The sequence below is a fragment of the Heliangelus exortis genome, chromosome 8, assembly GCF_036169615.1.
Source record: "Heliangelus exortis chromosome 8, bHelExo1.hap1, whole genome shotgun sequence".
NCBI lineage: Eukaryota > Metazoa > Chordata > Aves > Apodiformes > Trochilidae > Heliangelus > Heliangelus exortis.
The window spans coordinates 22,337,085-22,360,394 of NC_092429.1; the positions used below are offsets into that span (position 1 = coordinate 22,337,085).

The 23,310-nt window shown below is 39.9% G+C and overlaps 1 protein-coding gene across 1 annotated transcript; it reads left to right on the forward strand.

The window, feature by feature from the left end:
* The first annotated feature begins 4,461 nt into the window (after nt 1–4,461).
* ATP6V1G3 (ATPase H+ transporting V1 subunit G3) lies at nt 4,462–15,122 on the forward strand. The gene is made up of 3 exons (XM_071751039.1): nt 4,462–4,686; nt 11,553–11,653; nt 14,707–15,122. The coding sequence occupies exons 1-3, from the start codon at nt 4,605–4,607 to the stop codon at nt 14,905–14,907; spliced, it is 384 nt and encodes a 127-aa protein (XP_071607140.1). The 5' UTR covers nt 4,462–4,604; the 3' UTR covers nt 14,908–15,122.
* The last annotated feature ends 8,188 nt before the right edge of the window (nt 15,123–23,310 follow it).

Here is a 23,310-nt window from a genome sequence, read left to right on the forward strand (position 1 = left end):
AGTGGGCCATCAGTCTGCTTGTGGGAAGTGACAAGTGGCTGCCTTTGCATCACCTCACCTCGTTCCACCCCTTCCACTCAATTTTTAATTTCTGAGTCGAGATGAAAAACAGTTTTTCTCATGTTTGCTCTTTGAATACTCTCGCCCATGCCAATAGGAGTGAGGAATCTGCTTGGTGGGGGCTTACTTGCAAGCTGAGGTGATCACACTATATAGTGGGTAGGAAATGATCACAGCCATACTGATGGTCAAGTTATTGATTAACCTAGAAGTTTTAGAGGTTATGGTTTTTGCCTTTTTTTTGTTTGTTTGTTTGTTTTACTTAAGAAAAAATTAACCTGAATTATCACACGTGTAGGAAAAAAAAGTTTTTTTTTTTCTTAATTTTTGTCCTAGAAGCTTTAAAAAGATGAATGAAATACACAGTTCACACTGGCTTTCTCTGAACCCAAAACCAAGTAGTGTTGCAAATACAATTACTCATATACAGACATAGGCCAAATTTAGGAAAAAATTAATTCATGTACAGGTAGGTGTTCAAGATAAAGTAGGCAGACTGCCATGCCAGCTGAAGCTCAGGCTGTGCTGACAGTCTTGGCCACCAGTCAATAAGTTCACCCAAGCAGTAGGGCAGCAACCCTCCCATGGCAGTATTTTAATATTTATTCATCTTTTCTTACCTATTTGTTTCCATATTTTGGGGGCCTCTGGATGAAATTCAGGCTGCTGAGGTCAACTGTGATTCATCAACAGAATGAAAACATCACTGTCAGAAAATGCTGTAGCGAGAATCCCAGCTTTCAGACATAATTACAACTTCAGTACAAACTTCAAGACTATTTTTCTCTTAATATAAGCAAACCTGATTGCTGAATACAGAAAGAAAAGACTGTGTTTTTGAGAAAAGTGATGGTTTTCACTGTGTACATTTTAATCTATGCACAAAGACCTTTTGACATTAACACTGGAAGGCACCCACTTCTCGTTCTCAACATAATAGACTTTACTTCATCTGAGGATGCTCCATTTTCATCAGAAAAGCAGTCCCCAACATCACTTAGAAGTTATGCAGGTGTGTAACCTACTTTTCCTTGCTTAGGCCTTTCTAGAGCAACAAAAAAAAAGATGCTCAGACACACAAAAGCATCTGCGCCAGCTGCCCTGCTGCTGATTTTAGCACTTTATCATTGAATCAGTGTTGCTACTTTGAAGCTGTAGCCTGAACAAAGCATACTACTTGGTAGTCAGAGCAGCTCGTTTGGAAAGAATGTATTTTACAGTAAAAAAAGTGACTTAAAAAAATTGTGTGCTTTAGGGATTACAACCACAGAGGTAATGGATGGGAGGAGACCTTCAATTTAAAACACATCGCAGTGGAAACTCTGCCTGCTGCCCTCCTATATACAGGAGGGCCTGTGCACACTAAAACCAAAATGAAACAGTGCCACAGCCCTGCCTCTACTGCTCAGTGGTAGACAGACTGAGAAGTTTTTATATCCATTCTAGGTAAAACTCAAACTTGAGTAACAGCAAGCAGATTGTTTTTTCCCAGTAAATAATCTGAACTACCTGGGGTGAGCCACTGTCTCTGCCCAGACAAAAGGCCCAGCCTCCTTTTAACCTAGAAATACCTGATTTAGAGTGTTTCTTCTGGTTAAGCTGTGGATGAGCAGGGGGAGCCCAGCAGGGTGTTTCACCCCTTCATTTCCTTGCCCCAGGACTTTGTTTTGGGAGACTGAGAAGGACAGAACTGAGCAAAATTTTCACTTTCTGTCAGTGGATAACCAGAAAAGGTTCAGAAAATTCTGGGGATAGAGACAGCTGTATAAAATGCTGAGAAGGAAAGGGAGAAGTTTTCAAAAAAAAAAAAGCCAAGTAAGATTTCTCTCTGCCCTCTCCCCCTCTGGTAACACTTTTTCACTCTCCTATCAACAGTCACCACATCAGCTTCTATTCTCTAATTAAATGAGTCTGGAGCTGACTTGGAGAGAAAGTCAACAGCTACAACACAGAGAAGTTTCTTATGAGCTTGTGTGATGAAGTAGGAGCCTGTTTGGTCATTTGGTTGCTTAACCTACTTTATTTTAATGAATTATCCATGAACTGGGATACATAGAGGTGCCATGTCAACTTAGTCTGAGATCATCACTGCCATCTTCAGACAAGCTTTGAAAGTAGCTCTAAGCAGCAATACTTTGTGTGGAGGCTAACAAAATGTGTATATGTACCAGACAAAATAAATTATCATCTTCTCCCCCTGCAGAGACACATCAGTACCTGCCTGATGCTGTGAAAAGGGCCAGCATGGCATGCTACTACATCATATATAAACTAACTACAAGGAAAATTATAGTCTGAGAAACTTTTTTTAGTCAGAAAATCACTGAAATATGTGAACTGTGACATCTGAAGCTCAAATGGTCTAACTTAACAATTTTTTAAACAATGCTTTGCAATTTATTGAATGGTAGATTTTCTTTCCCCGTAAAAATTCGTCATATGAAACTATTTCATGTGAAATATTAATTAACACATGGCAAATATCAAAATTCAGATCATTACTGAGGCCCATGTAACATAATTACAGCATTGAGAACTGCTTTGAAAAATCAAAGGGTCTGACCCCAATCCTTCCAGCCAAGTCCAGTAACTGAGTTTAGTTTCCTAGCAGTTTTGTGACATTTCTTGTACAAGTGAGATTTGTTTCACAAGACTTGTTGCCTGGAATATATTTTTGATGTCAGAGGCAAGCCTGACATTTCTGCTTCCTATTTAATTTTTAAGTTACTACTGCTCTAAAGTTCTGAGGCTGTTTCCTTCCCCAAGTAAACCAAATCTCTTCAATTTTTACTTTCATTTTCCACTTCTGCTTTTCTTTGCAGGTCAGATCATTTGCAGCAGGTCCCAGGCACAACAGCCTTCCGTCTGGCACTTCCAACTGGCACTACAGTTTCCACATTTCTACAATTGATCATCGCTTCCTCATATAATTATGAACTTCAATATAATAAACTTCAAGGCTACACGTTAAAATCTTTTAAAAACAGTGCCATGTCTGCTCTCATGCAACTAGGGCAGACCTCAAATTTCAGTGTGGAGGCCAGGAGGCATCTCACACCATTTCTGGATAAAGGAAGAAACTCCATGACTGGAGTATATCTGTAAGGAAAATGCCTATTTCTAAGAGGGAGCCTGGGTGGAATTTGAGTCTGCAATATCACAAATCAGAAAACAACTTTCTTTTCAATGTCTCAGTGCTTCATAGCATCACACAGAGCACAGCTGAAGACAGCAATAGAGCAAGAGGCTTCTCCCTCCATTTCTCAAGCCTGCACCTATTTGGGGGGGAAACTAAAACCTTCATAACGAAAGTACATATTTCCTCATACAGACCAGGTAACAACCTGGCAGCAAGCAAGTAGCATGGCACAGCTGCCCTGGGAAGCCCCAGAAAAGAAAGGTCCTACAGCAAGACAGCAAGGCTGATTAGCAGAGAGCATCAAATATTTTTTATATATACATAATTTATTTTATAATATATATCCAGAAATCATATCTATATACATAGATATGATTGCAACCAGAAAAATCCATTTACATCAGGAGGTGATCTCTGGTCCTGACACAGCTGTGTCTGAAGAACGTGCAATAAATATGCTCTACTCATGTTATGAAGTTGTTGTTTTTTTTTAATAACTATATTTTAATCATGCATCTTGACCTGTCACCATCCTGTGCATTGACCAAGGCACCTGTGAAAGAGGGATTTGTAGGGTTTTGAATAAGGAATCGAAATATGACCATGCTGCTTATCACTGCAACAGCTCACAAGACACTCTTTCCTACCACAGAGAACAGGTGGCCTAAGCCACCCTCATGTTCATTTGACTGGAGTGTGTGTTAGGAACTGAAAGTTAAGACCTAGACCACCAGTCACACCTTCCCAGAGCCTTGATTTCAGCATTAATCCCACAGCCTCCCAACACAGCACTTGTCTCCCACATTTCAGCTTAGAGCACAGAGCATTTTGATCACTGCATGCTTTTTTAAACTTTAGACCCTGGGGAATTAATTTCCAAATAAGTTTGTTTTGTTTTGTTTGTTTTTTGCAGGGAAAATACTTTTAACAGATAATGTTAAGGAGTAACCTCAAACAAGCCTGCAACCAGTTCACCATCTCCAGTCAAAACTTATTGTGACAGAATTTGATTGCTCACATTCAGGGGAAGTTTTATTAAAAGGAAATTCCAAGAGAAAAAATTTTCCCCTGTACCTCTGAGAAGATAAAAAAAACAATCTCTGTTAAACTAGAAGGTATTTGGAGTGTTGTTCTTTTCCTTTCCCAGCGTGTTCCTCAGACACTTCAGCTTTTCTGTGACCCTGAGGAGGGGAGAACATTACTTTCAACCTCACCGCTCTTTTCCTGACCACACCAACAGCCTTTTGCCCCGCAGCGATCCAGGCTGAGCCGGTTGGTTTGGTGCAGTCTGGAAGGCTGTTGTAAGAACAGACAGAACAAAAAGCACAAGAAGGAGCCTGGAGGCTTTATAAAACCCCCTCCCAGCCCCGGTCCCCACAGCAGTGCCCTGGCCCCAGCAATCAGCATGACCAGCCAGTCTCAGGGAATCCAGCAGCTTTTGCAGGCAGAAAAACGTGCCAAGGACAAACTGGAGGAAGCCAAAAAAAGTAAGTAGCCGGCCTGGTTTCACTGTAGTTTTCAACTTCACTGTCTTTAGAATTACAGTGGCTCACAGAAAAAACAACATTTCATCAGTGTGCATGAGAGCTGTGCTGCTCCTGTTCTCTCCTCTCCCCTGTGTTCGTGCTGAGCTTGGCAGGCAGGCATTTAACTAAACCCCACCTTCAGAGTTTGCTTAAAATTCTGTGAGTGCTTGTGTGTGTGTGTGTGTGTGTGTGTGTGTGTGTGTGTGTGCAGACTTACCTTATTACAGTAAATAGGATTTCTTTGTTATAGTCATCCTGTCATCTCGTTTTATTCTTCTTTTATCTCAATGCAAATAATGTCCTTACAGCCTTCCTTAGCTATTCAAACTAGAAGCCTACGGTGCCTCTGGCTGCTGGCTCTGGGCAACCACACTCCATACTCCATATATGTCTTGTATAAATTTTCCTCTTTACTTACAAAATCCAGTAACTTGCCTTCTAATCTCAGCTGGGCTTTAAAAAATTATATGAAAATAAAATAAGTCTTCAGCACAATGATAGTAATCAGAGTCATGACACAGTCTGTCAGTACTCTAATAGGTCGTTTAAGTCTTGTTACAGGGTACAAGGAATCAGCAAGTGACTAAATGTTAAATTTCAAACACGTCTTGCTTACCAAATGCCTATAAGTCCAGAGCAAAGCATGCATAGATAGCCAATAATAATAAATTTACATATTTCTATTCTAGCCATATGTAAGCAAAACATTAATAATAAAAAACAGAAAGAGGCAAGTGTCTTCTAGAATAATTTAAATCAGAGAAATAATTATCCAGGCTGAGTCTTTCCATTACTTGTTTCCTTAATTTTCTGCATTCATCTCCCAGCGATTCAATGCAAAATTTGGTGACCTTATTCTCTGAATGTAGGTACCAGCCACATGAGTCATTGACCTGCATTAGTGCTAAAACATTAATATTGTTTCATGGAGTTATCTTGATTTAGAAACCACCAGCAGCACTTGCAGGCCTCACCTAAAACGCATGTGATGTGCATTTTGTGCAGCAAAAGTGTGATGACAGAATATATATTGTTTTCCAGGGAGAAAGAGAAGTTTAACAAAAATAATCTGGGTCATTTCAATATCCCTTTTAAGCACAAATCAGCACCAGTTTGTGTTTGTGGTTTGTGTTCATTAATTATTGACACATTAATTTGTACATCAACGCACAAAAAATAAGTAGAAGGGCAAGAAATATTTCAGCAGTACGAGTTTCTTCTCTGTTACTTTTAAAGTCAAACATATTTTTGCCCTTATAAAAATAATTAAGGGGAAAAAATGGGGGGGAGAGGGAGAGGAGCTGAGAGTAGGGCAAAGACAAAACCAGACACTTTCCAGTGGTATGCATTGAAAGGGCAAAAGATAGAAGCACAAATTTAAACACAAGAAAGCAACTCTATAACCCAAGAATGGGCTGTCCAGAGAGGGTATGGAGTCTCCTTTCTGAGACATTCAAAACTCCCTGATATGGCCCCAGTGAGGTTGCCCTTGCAACCTGTCTGAGCAGGGAGATAGAGCAGACCCCAGAGGCCACTGCAGCTCTGTGCAATCCCATGAAAAAATTCCAGGATTTCTAACAGATCATATTCCCAGGTAAGCCAATCAAGGACTTATTCATCTACAGCCTAAAACCTCTGGTGGATCTTTTTGTTCATGTTAAATACTACCAACAATTTCTACCTGGGTGCAAACAGCAAAGCTCTCGTGAATTTTGGATCTCATGGTTGACATAAGCAAGTTCAGGCCATAATGTTGCTGGCTCTTGACTACTGCACCCCAGATTTTGTGCTAAGCCATGCGTTATAGAGTTATCTAACAGAATAATTAGACAATCATTATTACAGTCAACATTAGAAGTTTGCAGTGAATCTACAAAATTAAAAAATTACATATTTTCCTTCATTTCAATATTTTTCATAGCAGTGTCACTGTGCCACCTCAGATACCTAACCATACCAGCATAACTTAAATAACATGGGACAATGTTTAAGGATAAAAGATTCTTTTAGTGCCAAACACAGTTATGCCAAGTCAGATAAACTCCAATAGTCCTTTCCCCATACTGATTCTGCAGTTGGATGAACATAAAGGACTGCATTGTTTGAAGTAAAAACTAAGATAAAAGGAAATACATCAAATGCAACCAATATATCCAGAGCAGTTGTTTAAGCTGTACACACACAGTTCGGAGAAACAAGGTGAGGACATTCCTCTAGGCTTTGCTGAATTTCCCAGGAAACACCAGCTCAGATCCACCTGGTACCAGTTCAGATCAGCAGCCTCTGCTCACAGCCTGGCACGCTGCAGCTCAGGGCTGCCAGTGAACCCACCCAGTGAGTGCTAATCCAGTCCTGGCCCTGCTGAACTCTGCACATGACCTCCTCTGTCACCTCAGACAGCCCTTGCACACCAGCACTGTACCCATGAGGAGAAGGGCAGATTGTTCATGGGCACAAGCAGGAAAAGTCATCTTCAAGGAAATGTGATTAGTAAATCTACACTTCTGCACACCCTTCAGTGTTTACAGTTAATAAATAACCAGATCAGGATGTAGTTGGAACACATATAATATTGTATTTAAACAGATAATCCACCTAGTTTTTGCTGATATATGTGCATCTGTCTGTAATGAAAAATTTAATCATATCTATAGAGATGAAGCAAAGCAAAAACTAAAGTGCTAAGGCTCCTCTATATGTGTCTTTCCATACTTATTTTTCAATAACCTTAACCCTGGCTATCATGGGTATATTCAATGTATCATTGGCTGGTACCATTTATGCCAGAAAATTATTAATAGTAAAACGCACACACGCAAGGCTAGAACTATTAAACTGTTTAAAAAAAAACCAAAATGGTCTTCGATCCTTTGGCACAGCACTGCTTTACTTATTATTTCTGATTTAAGAATAATTTGGATCCCAGACATAACTGAGCATTGTCAGAGCCAAGACAACAATTTGTGAAAATCCTTTTGGGTAAAAGAAGGGAAGTAAATGTGTCATGAACACCAGGTTTATCAAAACTGGTTTTCCTGTAGATTTTGATATCTTGGCTTTAATTTCTAGTGCCTAATCAAATGAAAACTCAAATGAAAAATTATTTTAATCTGATTAAAAACAATTTTAATCAAAATAAGATATTGTAAACAGAATTATATTTGTGGCACTCTCTCAAATAATGTCCAGGACATATTTTTATCTATTAGAGAAATCAGCTGCTTTAGTTGTATTTTATTAGAAGTGCAAAGTAATCTCAAAATTAACATCCACAAATCAAATTTTGCTGATAATTTAACATTCTTGAAGGCCTCTGAAGTGGTCCAATTTAAAGATTTTATGATTATTTTTGGCAGCTTCTTATGACACAATTTCTATGCAGGCATTCAGATAGAAGCCTAGGTGACATGCTTGAAAACAGAAAGCCAATTTTAGCACAGCAGATTTTGGGAAAGTAAGAACACTTAATGTTTGAGCACATTAGAATGCAACTTTTTTGCTTTCTGTTGTGTTTTTCTGGCAAGATCTAGAAAACCCCAGCAACCTTGCCAGTTTTGGGGAGTTTTTTCGTTCTAACCAGAGCTAGGTATGGCCTTAGGCTCTGTGATTCTATATTCTATTAAGTTATGTACCCGACCTTTCCGCTCCTAGAGGGAATGTCATAAGGACAGGTTGATTTTCCAATATTCCTGTATTTTTTGCCGTCTTTGTGCATGATCTTGGCTGGATTTCAACACTCTGACACCCTTCAGTGTATAAGGCTTAATTTCAGCCATGCTCTGCAGAGGACCCCATCCAGAAGATCCGTAAGGCTTTGAAAAGGCAATCCTTCAGTGCACAACCAAGGTAGCAGACAAGAGGTTAATAACAAGCTGATTAATTAATTTTGGTTTCTCTCTAGTGAAACAGGGGGTTAAGCTCTAGTTTCTGCTCAGCTTAATCAGGTGCAGCATATGCACTGCCACATATGTTGGCGGTTGCCGATTCTGTCCACAACGTTGTTGAAGTAGCAGTAATTTACTCACAGCTTTTCCACTTAATTAAATAGGAAGCAGCAGGTTCCTGCTGTGCCAATCCTAAAGGCACCACGGAAAAATAAAATGGCTGCCACCCTCCTGTGGCACCCTGTGCACTGTTCTTACTCCAGTGCACTGTCAGGAGTTGACACACGTATGTATGTATGTATATATATACTTTGTGGTTCACTCGATGAATTGTCAGAGGCAAAGGAACTCTTGTTTTACAGTTAATCTCTTTCTGTTTTGTGCATTTCAAATGGATTTATTTATTTATCTATCTGGTGGCCAAATATGTAACATATTTACTACAGATGGCCCCCCAGATGGAATTTGAAATTAAAATCCCGCTGATTTTGAAATAATTTAACTTGCTATAGAGATCCAGTCCCTCAGCTGGTGAAGTTGGCAGAGCTTCGTTGTAGGCACTCCCCACAACTTCCAACTCCAGGAGCTCCCCCAGCCCCCCTCCTGAAAGAAAACTCTGTAAAATGCTTATTGGTTCCAAATTTTGAGAGGAGAATAAGGGAAACTTCAAAATACAAAGCTAAACCTGGTTCCAAATTTTGTTGTCCAGACTGACGTCAAGCTCTTATACAAACATGGCAATTCACACGTAGTGGTCCCAAGACTTCATACAGTGAGTGGCAGAAGCTGGGGGAATGAGCCCTTACCAACACAAATTCTGGGAAAGTACAGCAGGCTTTAAACTGCCTCTCAGCCCCTTTATGCACCAAGCACGGTGCCTCAGTGGCAGAAGGACTCAGAAAACTATAATTATCTATGCAAAAGAGCACCATAATGATGATCTGAGAGTCAGTAAAGCAATCTAGTTCCTCATGAAGTTGCTCTTTCTGTAACAAGCCTGTATACAATCATGCACCCCAGGCCCCATAATAAGAACACTCACAAAATCAAGAAGTCCAGGAATCCAGACTTTAAAAGGAAATGCACAATTCAGGCATCTCTCTGCTTCTGCTCACCAATCTGCTGACAAAGACTTCACATGGAGCTGTCAGCCATCTGGATCAGGCATTTTACTGTAGCTTCCATTGATTCTCAGATGTATCAAAACCAACAGCTTTTCTCCCACGATTCAGCTTCCTTGTCTTGCCATGCTCAGTGGAAGCAGATTGCTCTCTGCCACACCTAATAAGGCTTCAGAAGCCCAGAGCAGGTGTAGTAAATTCAGAGTAATGGCCTGAAGAAAGTAAATCAGAAATGCTGATTTCTAGCCCAGCTGGAGAACATTCCTTAGGATTTCAGGAAAGGTGCTGTTTTTAACTTTGCTGCTTGAATTGAAAGATTTGAAAAAATAAAAACAAAAATAAAAAACACACCTCCCCCCCCCCCAAAAAAAAAACCAAACCACAAACATCAATAAAATCCCAAAACTTGCAAAAGCATTCTTGTGATGTTAAGTGGTTACAATAAGTAAATAAACAGACATTTCACACATCAGATCACAGTGACTTTATCAGTTGCCTGGCATCCACTCCATGATATCCTCATTTAAGCAACAGCTTTTTCAGCCACTGAAGATATTTCTCCCATTAAGAAAGAGGAGCAAGCTTACACCCTCCTCTCTTAAAATTCTAGCTCTACAGCAGAGAGACTAAAAATCAGCATCAGTCCAGGTGTCTCAAATATTATTTACCGACTTTCAGTGCAAGAGTTTTACAGCCCCATCAGCTACAAAGTGACTTTTTCCTTTCACAAAGTAGTGTGGCAGAATCCCGTGGAGATCCAAGCAAATTTACTGGCTGTGTACAAAACAGGCAGAGAGAGATATATCAGAATGGGATGGGTATGACATGTTCAGCACTTGCTTCATGTAAAAGCTGAAGCATCACATTACCATCAAACCTTTTACTCCTTTACATAGCATCCCTGCTAGACCCAGGAATGACCTTACGCCAAGTCCTGCAGCCTTAAACATGGGCTTCATTTGATCAACCCTTAGCATTTTACCTAAGACAAAGTCACTATTCCCAGTGAACAAAATTAAGTATGTAAACAAACCTGTTCAGTAGAAGGGCTCTAGTTTCCACTACATCTTATAATGCCACCTCCTAGATCACCCTCCTGTTTGAAAAAAAAAAAAAAAAAGACAGAAAAAAAATATTTAATGACTTTCAGGTTTTCTATGTATTGATAGACATTTACTTCCTTTTTCTCTTAATCACTAACCTCTGCATTTAACACGATGTTATGGGAAAAGGGTGGGAAAAGAAGACAAAGCCTGAAAGTTACAGCTCAGTTTGGTAGTGGTTAAGATGCATCTTGAAGTACTTTGAAAATCTGCCAGCTCTAAGAATCCAGTTGGTGTGGGATGAAGGGATGCTGGCAACCAAACAATTCAGCAAATCTTACAGAATAACATCTTTTCCCATCAGTGACAGCTAAAATCTGTTATCTGGCTGCTACTACTGCCAATGAGGAAAAGATAGATACTTATTTGAACACCAAGCCGTGATAAAAAAATAGTAAATCATTTGCATTATGAGAAAATGCACAGTTGCAAAAAGGCTTCTGTTGTTAGCAAACCAAGAAGCTTTTCCTTTGATGTGTGCTTTCACACAGGGAGTTGGTCTCAGAAGATGGGTGTTTGCATGACTCACTTTCAATCAAAAAGTACCCTACCTGAATTACTTTGTCTCTTCTGACCATTCTTGTGCAAATCAATCTGCTGGTGAGTTTGCTTAAAGCTTTGTCCAATTTTCTATGACATGTAGAACCACCTTTGATTTAGATTCATCTTTTGGATACAGTGACAATTGTGAAGTAAATCTCTGTTTCTTCCCTCATTAGGAAAAGGAAAGAGGCTGAAACAGGCCAAAGAAGAAGCCATAGCTGAAATCGACCACTACAGGTTACAAAGGGAGAAGGAATTTAGGAGCAAGCAAACAAATGTAAGTAAGAAATCTGTTCTTCTGTAGTGTCAATGCACTCAATAGTAAAGCCAATTGTTTCAGTGTTACACAAAGATTTCTGCAAACCAACATGATCATACTGATTAAGCACAGAGACATCACCTGTGATGTGCATATGCTTCATTTTGACTTCTTCCCAGGCTTTGAACATATTTGTAGAAGTTATTGTGGACTTTCACGACTAAGATTGTCCAGATTCTGCACTTTGTACATGCTTATTCATCGAAGATGTATCTACCTTAAGGAAAAATACCTTTGGGGCCCCTTTCTTTAACTCCAGACATACCTCATTCCTGTTCTGAAACTGGAGGTTTCAGTAAGGTGGATGTTTCATTGAAAGCAAAGATTTAAAATCTAGTTCTGTTAAGATTTACCTGACTTTTTTGACTGCAGACAAGACTGCATCATCTATGAAATGAAATACAAAAACTTTTGAATTTTTCCCTAGATTTTCATAGTAAAAATGATCTGGCTGATATTTTCATATCTGAATTATAGTACATTTTATACATCTATGCCATCTTGCAGTTAACTCTAATGTTTTCATGAAGGTTCACAAACAACTCTCTTTTTACATGGTGCCCTTCCTTTTACATTTTTGTTCTTGTTTTTTCCCCTGCTTGTTTTGTGCAAAGGCAAAGACACAACATGTGCAAAAGATGCCACAAAAAAAAGCCAAAGGGGTCAAATAAAAATGGCTTTACAAACCTGTCATTTCAGTCACACTTCACATAAAACATTTTCCAGCAGAGATCACAAGCCTTTGGAACAGATGTACACACAAAGTCTCTAACACACACTGCCACCCCCAGACACACTGTCACACAGCCAGGCCAGGTGGAGTTGTGCTACGTGGACAATTTCAGATGCTTACTGACACTAAATGGAGTAAAAACACTTCTAAAATTTGTTCACCATTTCAGTCAAGCCAGACTTCTTGTTTTAGGTATGAAATAGCAGAAGAGAAAAGATGTTGCTCTGCTGTGAACTTGATTTTTTCATCACAAACAAAATTAAATCTACAGGGAAAGGCCCCTGTTTGTCGACTGAAGGTTTCACACAGGCAGGACAGAGCACACATTGCTTCTCAAATGGCAGCACGTTGTACAAGATCATTGCTCTCCTCCCTCACAGTCCCTGACCCCATTATGTCAAACATTTATCTACCCAGACAAATGTCATCATTATTAACCTGTGCCTGAAAGGCAATCAGGAGTTCTAAAATTTTCTCATACTACGAGATGTTCTACATCAGTTCAGAATGAACAGCAGCAGCAGCACAAAATAGCAATAGTTTGAGGTTAGAGTGATAATAAAGCATTTTTTTTTTTTCAAAATACACAAAATTTAAGCCCTGATTGCAAACCCAAGCCAATTTTTCTAGTGTTCATGGTCTCAGGGTCTGAGATCACCAAATTCTGGACACATGAAGCCTAGTTCTGAATTCTGTGGTTTACAAACCAATGGAATATTTTAGCGACACATTGGAATGACACCAGCATAGAACTAGTATGGGCAAAACAAGGGTCAGCAGAAATTACAGACTAAGCAGAGAAATGTCTGCATTCTGACAAGAAAAATTATTCAAAATCAGAAGGAGAACATAGATAAAATGTAGAAAAGTAATAATCTACTATCTGAAGTTACAGTATTAGCGTGAACTGAGAGAACAGGTTCCCAGTCTACAGAGACTCGTCTTAAAATTTTAATACTTTTCTTGAAGTTTTTCAAAAGTATTTTTTAGTATCTGGATAACATGCAACCATCTGGGATCTCTAGAAAGTTATTTTCCCCAGTGGAAAAAATCAGCTTCATAAATCTGGTCTTAAGCTGTACAATCTTTCCCACATGAGACCTTTACAACTTGTCTAAAAGCTGAAACAAAACACCAGCTAAAAATAGTTTCTATAGAAAACTATAATCTTTTCCTGACATTTACAATTATGTCTACATCTTGTATTTCTTCCAAGTCGGAAAGTGGTTTACATCTGGATTATGCACAAACTTCTTTCTATGTTGACAGGTACTGATAAATAGAATTGCAAAAGTAGTCTGTACAAAAGATCTTCACTCAGTTGCTTTTCCTTCTATTAAGAACTAAGGTGGGCTCAAATCCCATGGAAAATAGAGCTGACTCCTCCCTTTTTTTCTGGTAAACATCTAGGTATCCCACAAACACCACAGGTTAGTTTCAGTTGATAGTCCACCCCAGTGAATCAGAGCAAGAAGAAGGATATGTTATTTATTCCTTTCTTACTCTGTCAGTGTGCAGAACTTTCTTCTGCTCGCCCCTGTGGAATTCTTTAGCTGGAAACCAATTTCTCTGCCAGTATCTGAAGGACTTTTCCACAAGGGAAGAATTTAGGGGATGTTGGAGCAGTGGAGGAGGAGGGAACAAAGTCACAGATTTGGAACGTGTGCATCTGTTTGTAATATAACCTTGCTAAAATGCTCAGCAAGTCTAGAGTCAATTAAATTCTAAGCGAATGTCCTGATATTAACTGTGCCAGAAGCTGTCTGGTATTTCACCAGATAAGAAAATGCAACATTAAAAGACCTTGTCTGAGGCCTGTTGATGGTTATACATCACTGACTGCTGAAGATATTTCAAGTACTCTGAAACTGTAATTATGCACTGTCAGGAAGGCTTTCTCATGTTTTGCTCCTCAGCCGCTCTCACATTCATTCTCAGTGAGGCCAAACAAAGCACACTGGTGATAGAACTTAGTTTATTAGTCATTAAACTAGAAAACAAATTGAATGAGTGATATAAAAGACAAAATACGTACAATGTTCTGCCCACCATGAGCTGAGGAACTTTCATTACATGGGGAGATTCCCATTGCTAATGAGCATATGAAAGAGTTCCCTTTAGTCCTGGTGTTATACTTACAGTTCAACCTAGATCAGACCCTTACTGTTTGGAAGTACTAGGACATGTTTGTATTATATTTATGCTAGATGATAAAGCAAAGTATAATAAACAGTCATATGTAACCCTTTGTTTTACTCTGAGGATTTCTGCTTTTCAGGAAATGAGCTCCCAAGGTAACCTCTCAGCTAAAATAGAAGAGCAAACAGTAGAAACCATCCGAAACCTCACTAGCAGCTACCACAAGAACATGGAGAGCACCATGAAAAAGCTTTTGAGCACAATATGTGACATCAACCCTGAAGTTCACCCAAACTTCAGATTCATTGATGTGCCAGGGAAGGATGTTTGTAAAAATTAGCCTTCTTTCTTGATAAGTGTAAATATTTTCTCATTTATCATTTCTGTATGTGTGAGAAAAAAGGCAAACCATAGTTCCACATAGGTTTTTGCTGTGACAAGAATTACATGGAATTGCACAGGCAGAAATGTTGTTTCCTGTTGGTAGCGAAGTCCCTGTCATTTAGACAGAGGCAAGTCCACAACAGCAGAATAAATAATTATTTGAGACCAGTAGCTTTTTGGTGGGAGTTTTTATTCCTTTTCTTATATGATATGTCCTGTACTAGGATGTGGTGTGGCATAAACTCTATTTATCCTAATCTTTATTGTACATCAGGTCATGTGAAACAGAATATGACAAAAACTTAAAATAAAGCATCTATGTTTTCCTTGTAACACACATAGAGTCATCAGATTATGGAACATATAGGAACACAATAGCTTTTGGCCAAAAAGCCTAGGTCAAAACATTTTCAATTTTTTGTATACTAATTTAAAGCAAACTAGAGTTGACTTGTACAGGATTATATTCAAAAGCTGTACTCAAAGTATTGGCCTGTTGTTTGACTACACCACAAGATTTATATAGCTTTGTTAAGTCTAAAAATAAGAAGCAGGCATTATCATTATTTACAAAATGGCTTTGGTTCAAGGTGCAGACAAGTGCACCCATCATTAACTACACACTTACACCAAAAGCACAGGAATCCATGGGCTCAAACACCTGTTATGCTAAAATGTACCTTAATCAACAGGTTGTTCACAGAAATCATGTCAGTTAAAGCTCACTTCTCTTACCCTAGGTGACTTTGAGTAATACTTCCCTCTGCAATGGAAGATTTCCCTTGGAATAAATTCTCCTGAAAGATAGGAAAACACGATATGACCCCGTGTGTTGAAGGTGAAGCCCATTAAATCTGATGGAAGGCTGACAGGAGGTCCCGATGAAGTAGGGGCTGTCACACTCGTGCATGATGGACCCTCTTAATGCCTTGTCTCAATTACAAAATTACACTGAATTAGAAAAGAAACTTGAGAAATTGCAATGACTAGCAAATAAGAGCCCCGAGTTTCAGTCTACCTAGACACAGAAAAATCATTTCAATTTCACAGCAGCTAGTCATGGGCAATCTCCTGTTCCAGAGAGGTTTACATAGCTGACATGCTGTCATGTGTAAAATGACTGTAAAGCTGCAGTCAACTTAATGTCAGCAACATGACTCCTCAAGGCTGTGCCTGATGCTACATAATCCCCAAGCCCTGATTGTTCCAGTCCCCTGTGCTTGATTATATTCACTGGGGATGCAAACATGCCAAGGAATGGGAAAGAGACTAGGGATCCAACTGACATCAGCTGAAAGGCTCATTTATTTAGGAGTGCTTTGAATCAAATTGTGATCAGCTTTGATTTAATGGGCAGATGAAGAAACTCCAGTCCCAGCCTATGAGGCTGAGCCAAGGCAGGCATCCTCCTGCCTGGCACAGGGCAGTCAGGATTGCTTCGTTGCCTAAGCACATTTGCTCCAGTTGGGGCCATGGCTGCAGTCCCAGTTTGGTGCTCAACTGTTAGGCATATATTTCCTGCAAACTTTAACAGTCACCAAAGTGGACCCTAATCTCTCACTAGGACTCATTGCAGAGTGCAAGGCTGTTCTGGTTTCCCATATTTCCCAAAATTTCCAATATTTCGAGGCTGTCTCAGCACCCTTTCCACCAGTTACCACTGCTGAACATACAGAAATGTACAATGATCCCCACACTTCTGGACAGGGAAATCGTGGTTACATCACCACTTTTAGCTTTACAGAGGTAGAGGCCAAATTAGACTTCATTTATTTCAGCAAAATATTGGGATTTTTTTTTAATGAAAGGTGTGAAGTACCAGCTGTATTGATTGCATTCTGAAGTGCCAAGAAAATGCTTGCTGAATTTACGAGCGCACAAAATATCTTGTATTTGACATTCACATGTTCAAGATAAGGGCAAATAATCATTCCACACAAAAGAAACAGAAATAATAGAAACCAGGAGGTTTAACTATGAAATGGTTTTAAATGCATACAACAGTAAAAATTCTTACTCTGTATTACCAGTTACCTACCATGGATGGCTACAACTGAGTGGCTAGATCACCTTGGAGCAAAACAGGAGACCAGGGTTTAACCAAACATCATCCTAATGATGTCTGTAAGGGTCCTGATCTCACTTTTCCCCCCTTGATGTGCTTCTCAATGGGACTCATATTCCCAGCTTGTCCTCAGCCCATCCCAGTCCCAGGGATGTGCCCAGTGCTTCTCCTCCCCTGCCCCATTCATTCTCTGACTGGGGTTGGATGGGCCCTGGCTGCCAGGTCCTGCCCATACCATTCCCTGGGGAACACCTCTGGCTCCCACGGAGTCCCCAGCCCTCTCAGTGCCCTGGCACACTGTTACCTAATATGTACTGATGAAATTACCAATTAAAATGGCAACATTTCACATATCACAACACAAGCAAAGCTAAGAAACAGAAAGCCACATATAGAGGGCATGCATGCTTTTGTAATTTTTGTAATTCTAAACCCATGGATTAAAGTGTCTCAAACAACAAGTAGTGGAGAAGGTCAGATTAGGAAAGTACCAGGACTGTTTTATACCACTCATGACATGGATTGGTCTGAATTTCTCTGGCTGCTTTCCCTCAGTGTTCTCTTTTGAGTTATAATATATGAGACATAGTGAGGTTGTTCCTATTCCTGGATGATGAAGGAAGATGTCTGTACTTCCACAGGTAAGACAGAGTATCTTTCAAGTCTAAATAAAGTAAAATAAAACAAGACATTAGAAATTAATACTATGCTCTATATAGAGGCTATCTAGTGGATTTCCCATTAAGTTCTGAAGAATTTGGAAGCTAAGATTTGGGAATTCAGAACCAGATACTAATCTATTAAACAGATATTAATTGAAATCAGATTTCATTCCTTGTGTGCGGTTGCATCAATTAAATTTTCCATATTAAGTTATGCTTGCAAGTCGTCTCAGGTCAGTGCAGTTGTGTTTTGGAAGCAGGGAGGCACATGGGTGGCTCCTGTGGGAAGCTCCCCTGGTTCCAATCCTGGCCCCACTTCTTCCCAAGGCCAAGAAGACATGGGAAGCTGGATGTGCCTCTCTCTGACAGTAATATGATCAAGAAAGGGAAAACAGAACTGCAGAGACATAAAAAAAGACCTCCAGAGCAGAGGAGAGGAGGTGAGAGCAACGCCAAAGCAAAGACCGCAAGGGTCAGTGAAGAAGGAGGGGGAAAGGTGCCCAAGCAGAGATTTCCCCACAGCCCACGGTGAGATGGCGGCTGTGCACCTGCAGCCATGGAGGAGAACAGGGGAGCAGTCCCTGAAGGACCACAGGGAGGTAAATGTGAATTTGTAGCCCCTGAATTGTCACGGGTGGGCAGAGATGAAGTAGCAGCCTGTGCAGGATCACAGGGAGGCTCAGATGTGGCTCTGCAGCCATGCAGGACCCCGTGTCAGAGGAGGTGACTGTTCCCGCAGCAGCCGTGACTCTGTGGGCAGCCTGGGCTGGAGCAGTTCCTGAGGGACTGCACCTCACGGGAGGGACTCATGTCGGAGGGGTTCCTGCAGGACTCTCTGCCATGAGAGGGACCCTGCGTTGGAGCAGGGGAAGAATGTGAGGAGTCCTCCCCCTGAGGAGGAAGGAGCGGCAGAAACACCGTGTGGGGAACTGACCCTGAACCCCACCTGCCCGTCCCCTGTGCCCTGAGGGGGAGGTGGCAGTGAAGCGATGTGGGCCCGGGAAGAAGGGGGGGCTGGGAGGGAAGGTATTAAGATCTGACCATGTCTTCTCTTTCTCCTGGTAGGTTAGTAGTTCTTTTCATTAGTTCTTCTTCTTTCCCAGGTTGAGTCTGTCAGGTTTTGCTCAGTACCGCAACTGGGGAATGCAAACCTCCCTGTCCTAGTCTGGATTAAGGAGCCTTTGGGTGGATTTTCTCCTCCCTGTCGCACAGTGGGGCGGGGGGTGAGCAAGCGGAGGCCTGGGTGGTACTGGCTGGGCCTAAACTGTGACACAAGTTTATGTATTTTGTAGAACACAAGTCATTCTTGTTAACGTAGGATATAAGTGTATGTCTGGGGCTGTTGACAGAAGAAACTATTTCAGTCCCTGACTTTTAAAGGTTTTGTAGTTCAGGGGCTGTCAGCAATGTCTCTATAAGATGGGACATGACCTGCAGCTGCAGAGCTGAGGAGCTACAGCAGAAAGGTGGAGAGTGGGCAGCCGTGACACACAACCACAGGAGATGTGAACCTGCAGGTACATACTTTCACAAGCAGCCTTGCCCAGAAACATCCTTAACTGTGGACAAAGCGGGAGGGAGATCCTTCTATTTAACATTGGTACGTATCTACGTAGCCTGAGACTTGAGACTGAATCTGAGGATGAAATACAAGTTTTGAGGCTACTCAGCAATAGCTTCCAAGACTGGCTGTGCCATTGCCTATTAGCTATATTGATAGGCAGGTTATGCTGTCATCAATTAAATGATAGAGCTATTGTGAGGTAGTAACAGTTCTTAAAAAAAAGACAGCAAGAGCCTTGCCCCTACAGTCCACTTAGTGGGAAGACATTAACTTCAACTGGAATTTCACTTAACTAAAATTGTGTGGGTGCATACTGCATGCTTTAATTATGGACGTGCTTTTTCTCAAAAAAAAAACAAAAAACAACAGTGTGCAGATGAATCAAATGTTACCTAGACACAATTCTTCTTCAGTCCTAGCCACCTTTCACATTCCTGATCTAGGAGGGCTTACCCACAAGAAGCATGCCTGCGTGGCCTTTTATCATCACCTTCTCCATACCCTGGGGCAAAGAACATTCCCTGACTGTCCAACAATTGAATAGGGAGCCAAGTGCCACTAAAAATAAAAATTCAGGAAGAAAAGGATACCAGGCAAAGATTTTGGGGATGGAAGCAGCAATTCCAGTTCTTTCCTATTACGGGAACCTGCCACAGTCAGGTGTCGATTAAGAAGGAAACTTGAATTTTATGTTCTGCTTCATGTATACTATGAATGTACTTCCAAATGATTATCTCCAGTTTGTCATAGAACCAGAATGAAAGCTGTTACACAAGTGTCATGTATTCCTGCCATGTTCACAGTGTCCTGTCTTTCATAGATTTGATTATTCCGCATTTTATGGTAGTATAAGGCACTTCAAACCTTGAGTCCTACCCAGGGGATGTTAAGACTTGTTAGAAGTACATGACCCAATCAGTATTACTACAAAACACTTGGAAAATGTTACATTGGAGTACTATTATTGCACTCTATTGCACTTACAAGACAGAACTGCATGCAGAAAATCTGATGACTTGCAAGCTTATTAACTTACTGAGATTCTTCAATGCTTTTATGAAAGATACACCACAACTGAACTACGTGACTGTTACGGCCCATAACTATTATTCTATATTTTGTTGCAAGACATTACTCATATACATCACACGAATTTGCAAAAATAACAGGTTTTATGATTTAAGCAAATTACAAAGACTTATTTCAGGGAAAAAATGACACCACCTTTAAAAGAGAGGTTTGTACTAGGAGACAAAGCCATTGTAGTTTTTTCTCCTTTTCCCATCTCAGGTTTTATGCAGTAAAAAGGTTTCTATCTTTTCATTAATTATTCTCAGAGGTTTGCAAATTTGGGGACTTCCTTTCGATTTTCAGGAATTCTTCAGTTCTTGGTATCTGATACTAATTTGCATTACCTGTCTGGCAGCTTATCAGAAGACATTCTGATTAGCAATTTATCTTCAGGCATTTGATAATTCAGGTTTTTTATAACATTTTAAACAGAAGCTAGCAGACCAGGCTTTTTGTTTGTTGATTTACATTTTAACAAAGAAAACTAAGGTGAGCCAGAGAAAATAAGTTTTGCTGCAGTTTAACAAAAAAAAAGGTGACGGGGGTGGTGGTGGGAAAATTCTGTTAATTGGAAATAGCTTTGGTATATTTTAAAAGAGTAGAGAAATGCTGGACCAAGAGACAATTCATAATTTCAATATGTCCACATCACTGACCCACGGCGATTCCTGCAAGTTCCTCTTGCCCCCTGATTAATTTAAGTACATTAGACTCCAACATGCTCTCAAATTTCTCTATCACTTTCAGAAACACAAAAAAATTGAGTAGAGCCATCTTCCAGAAGCTGCCAGTTTGGTTAAAAATAACCTTTCCATGAAATATCATGCAAAAAAAAATAACCTCAATATTTTCTATTAAGTAGACTTTGCTTTAAGAAACAGAGTATTCAAGATTCAATCCACTTGTAATCAAAGAGCATAAATATTAACAGAAAACAGATCAGCAATGTCAGTGTAACCTAATCTATATAACCTCCTCTATAATTATCATTTAATATTTATTTTTACAATCCTATGGCACTGATTTGCTGAAGAAAATAGATGGAAAGACAAAAACAGATCTATATGTAATTTAACCATGTATATGTCACAGTGGGAAACAGATTTAGCATTTGGTTGCAATCCTCTCTCCATTCAGATTTACCTGTGGGAAACAGCACAAATACAAGAGCAATCCCACTGCTGGCAAGGGGATAATTTATACTGGTGCTTAAAATTAAGCAAAGGTGAAGTGTGGTGGCAATTCATGGAACAGGAGCTGAGACCAACCTGCAAGGACGGGCTGCCAGGGCACCACAGGTGCTGGAAATTGCTCCTGCTGGGAATTCTGATCCAATTCTCTGCACCAGGTGGCTGCTCTCCACTACAAACCAGTCTCTAGGAACATACATCCCTGGAACATACATCCCAGGAACATACACCCCGACTCTTTAATAATCTCATGAGCTACTTTATAACTCACCATGAGGAGGATAAATTTTCCCAGCTGTTAGCAGCAGTGAAGAATGTTTAACAAATGAAATAATTGTGTCTTATATCACATTAACACTTCTCAAAAACATATCTGCTAATATTAGTTCTAAGGAAAAAAGCCCAAACCAAACAGTATTGTTTCCTATTAACACTTAACTGCTCTGTCTGTATGTGCTATGGGAAATACTTCTCATGGCACTGGCTGACAAACCTGTTCAGCATAATTTCCCTAATGGCTTTTCCATTCAGCTCCAGAGTAAGTAAGTTATCATTCAGCACGTTTCCCTTTTTTTAAACAAATTTTCTACCATACAATTTCTTAAAGACCCTTTGGCATCACCCACAAAGCTGATATTAAAACAATAATTCACTCCAAGATAAAGCCTCTGCAGAATTTTCACACATTTCCATAAGTACCCCAATTCCTACTAATACACACAATTTTTATTTCCACGTGCATATGTGTATGACCACATCTATGTCCCATATGTATCCTTTATATTTAAAAAAGAGTAATTTTCATTTTTCACTCGGTTTCCAGTTTTGACTGTAATTACTTATCTATATCAGAAAAAATAAACAAAACCTGTTTTCCTACTTGTTTCTGTCAAATTCAAGCTTGAACGATTCATCTGTTCCCACTTGATCCCTGCTGAAAATACCCAGTATTCACCAGAAAGATTTTTAGACCTAAACTATGAGAATGTTCTCCAAAGCACTTACAGGTTTCATGGAAAAATTCATTCCAAACTTTTGGTTAAGTTGAACTGTTGTGTTAGACTTGTTGTGTTAGACTTGACTGTCAGCTGTTGGGAATCACTGTAAGTCAGATGGCACCAACAGAGCAGCAATTAACTCAATTTTGTGAAAATCTCTGAGCTCTGCATCAATGTGTATCTCTGGCACTTAACGTGCTGTGTTGTCCTCAATGTCCCAGCACTTTTGCTGCTCTGCTGATGGGGCAGCTCCTATCTGAAACCAGATTCAGTACAAAAAGCACATTGTGGTGGAGAGAGGTGCTAGACAAGCAAGGCACAAGGATATTGTGCATGGTCACTGTTTGTGCTAGGCCTTTGACTCCCAAAATAACACACTTGCAATGAACAGGGCTGCAGGGAACAGCAGAGAATTAGAGAATTTTTAAGCAGGAATGTGTCTCAGTAAAATTGGTATTTTCTGAGAGAAACTTTCCATTAAAGGTTTAATTAGCTCAAGGTCTGAATTGTGATTTTGTGTTATTATCAATGAGAATAACTTTTAAAACAGAATTTATTCTGAAACAGGTTACCATTCCCCTGGAATACTGTCTGCTTGGACAGAACAAATGGATGTTGCCATGTTCAGGTCCTGTCACAGCTTTGATCTGTACAGAGATTCAGTAATTCCACAGTACAACATGGTGCTTTAAAAAGGTGACTCACTTGTTTGAGATGTGACTTCTTCAAGCCCTAAGACCAATATTTATAGACTTTGGTGGTTAAGAAAGATGTTATACTCAGAAGAAAATATGTTCTATGCAGAAGCA

Excerpts from the sequence above, each read along its gene's own strand:
- ATP6V1G3 (XM_071751039.1), top strand. The coding sequence starts at position 4,605 with ATGACCAGCCAGTCTCAGGGAATCCAGCAGCTTTTGCAGGCAGAAAAA. Across the intron at positions 4,687-11,552 it reads ACTGGAGGAAGCCAAAAAAA|GAAAAGGAAAGAGGCTGAAA; the intron begins GTAAGTAGCCGG and ends TTCCCTCATTAG. Across the intron at positions 11,654-14,706 it reads TTAGGAGCAAGCAAACAAAT|GAAATGAGCTCCCAAGGTAA; the intron begins GTAAGTAAGAAA and ends TCTGCTTTTCAG.